Here is a 7,780-nt window from a genome sequence, read left to right as displayed (position 1 = left end):
ATAAGAGGTATTTATGAAAACAAAATAAACATGTGATTTTAGAAGTGGTGGTGATTACAAATGCGTAGTAGTGCGTCCGAGGTGGGGAGTAGTGCCATTTGTTAGGACTTACGACAATCTAACATATCAGCTCCCGGAAAAGGCGCACTTCGATCGGCAAAAAACAGGTAAAACCAACCAACATAACAAACTCAACCCAAACGAAGGGTGGCGGAGACACCACACAAGGGAGAGGAACATAGAGAAAGGTGGGTTTTTTTTCCCAATTTTTTTTTTCGTTGTTTGTGATAGGCGGCTTTTGTGGGCCAAGTAAATCTCACTGATCAGATCCCAATTATTAAAAATAGGATATTGGCAAAGTTCCCTCCTTTGGGGTAGGAAGTGATTGGTGGAAGGGAAGGGGTCCTCTTTCTAGGATGCAACTATCACAATGCAGACTCTTTTCCCTCTCCTGTTCTCCTTCCTGTGAGAACCCTCCCATTTTCATAGTTCAGGTTCTGCTCTCTCTTCTCTCTTCTCTCTCTCTCTTTCAAAAGTCTGTGTAGAGTATTAGACATTTACATTAATTGACATTATAGGAATAAATTAAGCATCTGATGTGCATTTCATGCACATTAGGAGAGATCAAATTTGGGTTTTGTTTTCATGGGTTGCAGAGCTCTCTCTACAAATAACAAATGTTTGAATTAAAGGGTCTTTTTTTCCCTTTTTAAAACTCCTCTAAGTTTGCATTTTTGAGGAGTTTAGAAAACCATTTTCTTCAATTCTATTCATGTTAGTTAGTTAATTTGGTTAATTTTCTTGCATTTTGATTTTGCAGGGTACGAGCAGTTACAGGACGAGTGGAGTATTCCGGCAGACTCTGACGTTCATCTTAGCCGGAAGCTCGTCATTCGCAAAATGGCTCCGTCACCTGTGACTGCTCCATCATCGGGCTCTTCTAATTCGTCTTCCTCGTCTTCCTCGGCAGACGCACCATCTCCGTCGTCGTCATCATCGTCGTCGTCATCGTCGCCTCCGCCGCCGTCTAAATCGTCTCCCCCTCCATCATCATCAACTTCACCACCACCTCCAGAATCATCATCACCATCATCATCACCTCCCTCGCCGGCATCACCACCACCACCAAAATCATCTTCCTCGTCCCCACCGCCACCGAAAGATGGTGTTTCATCATCACCCCCACCTCCACCATCATCACAAAAATCACCCCCACCTCCTCCATCCCCTTCCAATGGCAACAATTCACCTCCGCCTCCACCTCCGCCTCCACCTCCACCACCACCTTCCAATGCGTTATCTCCTCCACCGCCACATAAGTCATCATCCTCTTCCAGTTCTTCTGACAAGATCCCCCTTATCGTAGGAGTCTCAGTGGGAGTGGTAGCATTACTTCTTATTTTGGCTATGGTCTTAGTGTGCTGCAAGAAGAAGAAGAAGCGAAGACCACATAACCCGATGCAATACTATGCTGACTCTGGTCAGATAGGACACAAAGGTGTTCGACCTTATTAATTTCTCCTATTATAAATTTAATTACTTCCTTCCATTCCGAGTTTCTGATCTTGGATTTGCATTTTTTACACAGCAAGCAATAATTATTATAATGGAAATGTACAAAATCAAAGCTGGCACAATAATCCACAATCGATGGAACAGGGGATGAAGATGCCACCACCATCAGGAATAGCAATACCACAAGGGGGAGGGTGGCCTGCACCACCACCACCTCCACCCTTAATGAGCAGCGAAATGAGCACCACCAATTTCTCAGGCCCACACCATCCTCCACTACCACCACCATCTCCAAACATTGCCCTTGGATTCAATAAAAGCACATTCAGCTATGATGAATTAGCACAAGCAACAAATGGGTTCTCTCAAGACAACTTATTGGGTCAAGGTGGATTTGGGTATGTACACAAGGGAATTCTACCTAGCGGCAAGGTTGTTGCTGTGAAAAGCCTCAAGACAGGCAGTGGGCAAGGAGAGCGTGAGTTCCAGGCAGAGGTTGATATCATCAGCCGTGTCCATCATCGTCACCTTGTGTCACTCTGTGGCTATTGTATAGCTGGTGGGCAGCGGATGTTGGTGTATGAGTATGTTCCCAACAAGACACTAGAGTTCCACCTTCATGGTTTGCTCTTCCTCTACCTTCTGCTCTTCCACACATATAATCAAGTACACACTATTTAATTAAAATTAAGATCAAAATTTTTCATATTTTGCTAGGAGCCATTCAAGGTTCCAATAAAGTAATTCTTGAACAGATCATAACAACCATTCTTAAATTTGTGATTTTAATTAGGACCTGGTCAACCAACCATGGACTGGACATCTAGGCTTCGGATTGCAATGGGAGCAGCTAAAGGACTTGCATACCTTCATGAAGACTGTATGTGATCTTAATTACCAAAATCTCTCACTCTCTATCAGTACAGTTACATACACAAGGTGAATGCTTAGTAATAATTTAACTACTTGCAGGCCATCCTCGCATTATCCATCGTGATATTAAAGCCGCGAATATTCTGTTGGATGATAATTATGAAGCCATGGTATGTGCATTATCCATCTACAGAGATGAATTTATCCATCAAGTGTTTGTGGGTTTTCCTGAGCTAATTCACATAACTGAAATTACAATACTAATTCAGGTGGCAGATTTTGGACTGGCTAAGTTATCCTCTGACAATTACACGCATGTCTCCACTCGTGTGATGGGAACTTTTGGGTAAGAATGATCAATTAAATGTTGATTAATGCCACTTAATTAAGATGCTAAATTACACACAAATGTGTATTTTAATTATAAATTTCATGGCAATGGCAGGTATTTGGCACCTGAGTATGCATCAAGTGGGAAGCTAACTGAGAAATCTGATGTCTTCTCATTTGGTATTATGCTGTTGGAATTGATTACTGGAAGACCACCTGTGGACACTACTAACTCATACATGGAAGATAGTCTAGTAGACTGGGTTTGTTTCTCCTCTCTTTTCCTATACTTAAAATTGTTTTTCTATGAGGAAGTAATACACAATTCTAAATCATCTCTTATTTCACACAAATGCACAAATTACCAGTTACCAAAGATTACTTTGGGGCAATGGAGCTTATATAAAATAGTCCAAGAAGAAAATAACTGATTCTATCTCTTGTGTGTGTGAGAGCAGGCTAGGCCTCTTTTGACACGAGCACTGCAAGAAGGCCACTATGAAGAGCTGGTGGATCCACGCTTGGAGAACAATTATGACCCTCATGAGATGACCCAAATGGTATCCTGTGCAGCTGCAAGCATTCGTCACTCTGCAAGGAGGCGTCCAAAGATGAGCCAGGTAAACCGTTGGATTGGTTCTAATTGGCCCACTTGTATTAGAAAGAGAGAATCTCCTCACCACGGAGATCTGAACCTTTTGATTAGCACAACGAAAGGTATTTTCGAATTGGATAATAGGGAGTAAGAATTTGTCTAATCACAGGGTCCATCAGCAATGGAAGGTGAAGAAACACTTGATCCTTAAAAGAATTAAGTTTTCCTTCATCTAGGATGAAGAAAGAATCTCTTCACCAATGGTGATGTGACGCTATGATTGGACTCTGGATTCATCATTAACTCCACCCGCTATTGTTCTTGGTCTGAAATACCATTCTCTAATCCAATGAGAGTGTCAATAATTAAGTAGATGACAAGATTCTCTCTTCACCATGGGTGGAGAGTGACTGGGTCCTTTAAAGATTTCAAGTATCTAATCATTGTCTCTGCTAAGAGCACATAAATACAAGATTTGTTGTTTAAAACTTAACCTTACTTCAAACTTGAAGGCTCTTAAAAAGTTGCTCATATATGTTTTCATAGTTGGTCTTTTTTGGGTTATTATTAGCATGTCAATGATAAGTACAAGAGATAACTAAAACGTCACTATGCCTAGTAAGTATAACGCTACACCATTTGCCACATGGTAGTACGTACATGAGTAAGTACTCTTTGAAAGTAAGGACCACACAACTTACACAAGCATCTTATTGGTATAATTTCAAATTGAAATGATGACAGGAATTGGATAAATCTTATTTTGATTTAAAATTTCACCAATGAAATGGATGTGGGGTCCTTTATCACACAGATAACCCATGTATTGCTAAGTGATAAATAGTAAAGCATTATATTTCACTAGACATAGTGACACCTAAAAAACCCCTTAAAAAATTAGGCCCAAAAAAAGACCCCTCGATTTAGAGGTACTTTTGTGGGTATTTCACTCATGTTATATGCTTTAATGACCCAAAGGGGATTGATTAGGTACCCTAGTGAAGAACACAAAAGCTTACTTCTCTTTTTTTTTTTTTTTTATGTGGGATATATGGGAGCTAATATCTCTCCATTATAAGGTCTAAATATGCAGATCTTGCTACTATGTTTTTATTATATATGTAATAACCTTCAATTCACTTCACTTCACTTCACGACATAATATTGATCAATTCTATTGAGCAGATTGTGCGTGCATTGGAAGGTGATTACTCATTGGAGGATTTGAATGATGGCATAAGAACTGCGCAAAGCCCTGCCTTTAGCTCAAATAGCGGCTCAGACTATGATGCGGCTTTATATACTGGAGAGGTGAAGAAGCATAGGAAGGTGGCAACAGCAAGCCGAGATCTGGGGAGCACTGAGTTCGGGCACAATCCCTCATCCTCAAGCGGTGATTCTCGAGAAATGAGTGTTAGGCGCACAAATATTTGAGCAGCAAGCAAGCAGTAATGGTGATGATCAAGAACTGAGCCATAGCCATACATTCCATGAGCACCTTATAACTCCTATGCTTGAGATGATGAGAAAAAATTGTTCCTTTCTATCAACTTATAAAGAGGAAGACTCTTACATTTCTACGTTGTTTTATTTCAAGGATTGCTTGATAAGTGATGAAATGATATTGTGGATTTTTTTGAATTTTTTTTTCATATACCATATGCGTATGTATTGCTATTTTGTGTGTATAATTATATATATGGAGACGGATCTAGCTTCCGTTATTTGTCAAGTTGTTTGAAGTTTTTTTTTATTTTTGATGAAAGTGTAGTCACACAAACCACACACCAATTCCAAAAGGTTATTAACCGACTTTTAGGATCGTGGAATGACAGATATACACAACATACACCACACGCAAACACCCGATGTGGGAAGTTTTTTGAAGTTGGTAAGTGATTTGAGGATCATTTTAAATTTTCTTGATTTGTCTCTTTGGCCTTTCATAATTAAGGGTTTGGTCCTCGTGTATTAATTTTCAAAAGAAGGAGAGCATACAACTTTGTTTTTCTACTAAAAGAGAAGCATTTAACCACATTTGGTGGATAGTGGGTGTCATGGATTCACTTTAAGGATATATCTTTTTGTCACCAAGGTCGTGAAATGAGAAGTAGTAACCTTCTTTTGATCGCCCTTTGTTTTATTTCCAAAAGTTCTCGATGCCAAGGGAGGTATGCTAGCACCTCTATGTCTATCTCTCTTCTCTTTACATGAAATGGTCTCGTTGCCCTTCAATGTATGATATTGGTTTCTCACACCTCATCGGTGCTCCTCTATGCCACTTGCTCAGAAAACCCTCTCTCAAAAAGAACTTTCAAAATAATTTGAAAGTGACTAATTATTATGTCACTTTCAAGAGTTGTCATTGTTCACGTGAAATAACATGATATACAATCATTGAAAAAATAAATGTATTATACAAAAAAGGCAAACAAGTAAAATTACAATTTCTTTTTCACCAACTTCGGATATAATTTACAACAAGAATTTTCCTTTTTTCTATAACACTCAACCATTAAATTCATCGGTGTTTCTATGGATAATTGATATAGGATAAGTAGGTGTAATCATAATAAATAGTCATGGTAGAAAGACTGTATTATTGTAAAAGATTATTAAGTTACAATTAATTGTTATAAGTTGAAATTAAAAAGCAAATTTGTTCCTTGACATATTGATTACAATATGGCCTTCAATATTAGGTCAATATGTATATGTTGGAATCATGTTTTGTGTCTCATCATCCTCTTATTCCTTGTTGAATACCTTCATTCACCCATTGCATGAATGGGGGTAGGGGCACTCTTATTTTTTATTTTGTTATTGACCTATGGTTATACTCAACTTCGACATTGTTTGATGTTTCTCATTAAGGTAACCCCTTTGGAATTAATAGTGGTTAGTATTGTGAATCTACTATACACATTTATTTGGGGTAGCAAATTGTGTTGTTCCATATGTTTGGGGTGTTTTAAATTACCAACATTAGGTAACTCTTCCCCTATCATCTTTATCTAATTGAATGCTTACATTTGTCGACCATTTAATATAATCCCCTACTTCTGTCCCAAACATTAATTCTAAATTTGGGTCTCAAGTCTTTCGTGAATTCAATTTAAATTCTTAGTCAAATTTAAAATTCTCCAGTGGGTTAGTTTTAGTATAGGCTAATGCAATCAGTTATTTCATATATCTACAAAAAGACCATTCTACAATGATCAATGAGAGGATGAATTTTGTATAATTCACCAACCTATAGGTTGTGAATTTGGAAGAAAATGGTACATATTGCACGGTTTTGTTCAGCTTATGAGGTTAGGCTTCTCATTCTTTAGGCAATAAAGATTTCAAACGAAGAAATTACATTACATCTACCTTTTTTATCTCACTTTTTCTAGAAACCCAAAAAACTTACTACAACACTCCGCTTGCGGCATATAGTATAATTATCAAGCATCACACCACACAACTGAGAAGTCATAAGGGCAATTCCCTTTGGAGCATGTAACCCCCTCCCCCCAAACAAAAAAAAAAATTGGTTGAACTAAATTCAAGCCAAAATCAGGGATGTGAATAGATAGCCGAAAATATGAATTTGATTAGCATTCGGATCCGTTTAGGGGTATCCAAATTTGGATAATCCAGAACATAATCTATCCATTTCGAATATATATTCAACTAATAATAACAAATTAAATAGCTAATGATCTTGAAGGTTCTTGAAGATTCAACATGTTCTAGAGAATGAGGAAAACAGCTAAGAAAACTAAGAGATGTGGATTGACAGCGAACTATTATCATTAGGGGGGGAAGGTCTGGGTTACACAAGTCAGGAAGGTAAACGGATAGACGAAAATCTGGATTCAATTTGCATATGTAATGTTTAGGAGTATTTAAATCTGGTTAGCTTGGGGATATCTAGATCTGATAACATCTTATCCGTATTCGATCCCTTTACATCTCTAGCCAAAATAGAGGCATAATTGCATAAGCTTGTGCGCATGGCCAAAGGTCTCTTGCTAAATTATATAATTATCGACTTGTACAGTGAACCGAAATTACTCGGTAACAATGTGTGGCTTTTTTGGTGGGACAAGGATTCTCGGTTCACCCTTATTTTTATATGTGTAGACCGGTAAACCTCGGGTCCATGTAAGACCCCGCAGCCCACATGAACTAGGAAAGACTAGGTCAAGGATTTAAACATTAGATTTGCACGGCTGGTTCAGATCATAATCGATTGATGCCAATCATCTTCATTCTGGCTGTTCCAGCTCTAGCCAAATTTGCACGAAAACTAAGGTTAGGGTGTTTTTAAGTCAATTCCTACATATTTTGGATCGATTCTGATTCAATGCGAGACCTATCCGGATCCCGATTCCAAGTATTTAAAATTGGACTAGGCCCATGGTAAGTTATTTTTCATTTATTAAAGTAAAAAACTACCATTAAGAAATAAAACTGTTA

General features: G+C 38.3%; 1 protein-coding gene across 1 annotated transcript; it reads left to right on the top strand.

The window, feature by feature from the left end:
* Positions 1-343: 343 nt before the first annotated feature.
* Positions 344-4,747, top strand: LOC122661186 (putative proline-rich receptor-like protein kinase PERK6). The gene is made up of 9 exons (XM_043856523.1): positions 344-494; positions 821-1,480; positions 1,589-2,137; positions 2,309-2,395; positions 2,488-2,558; positions 2,658-2,734; positions 2,834-2,981; positions 3,177-3,338; positions 4,499-4,747. The coding sequence occupies exons 2-9, from the start codon at positions 901-903 to the stop codon at positions 4,745-4,747; spliced, it is 1,923 nt and encodes a 640-aa protein (XP_043712458.1). The 5' UTR covers positions 344-494; positions 821-900.
* The last annotated feature ends 3,033 nt before the right edge of the window (positions 4,748-7,780 follow it).

This window comes from Telopea speciosissima, chromosome 5 (assembly GCF_018873765.1).
Source record: "Telopea speciosissima isolate NSW1024214 ecotype Mountain lineage chromosome 5, Tspe_v1, whole genome shotgun sequence".
NCBI lineage: Eukaryota > Viridiplantae > Streptophyta > Magnoliopsida > Proteales > Proteaceae > Telopea > Telopea speciosissima.
Note: the sequence above shows the minus strand (reverse complement) of the source record. Positions and strands in the feature narration are given on the sequence as shown.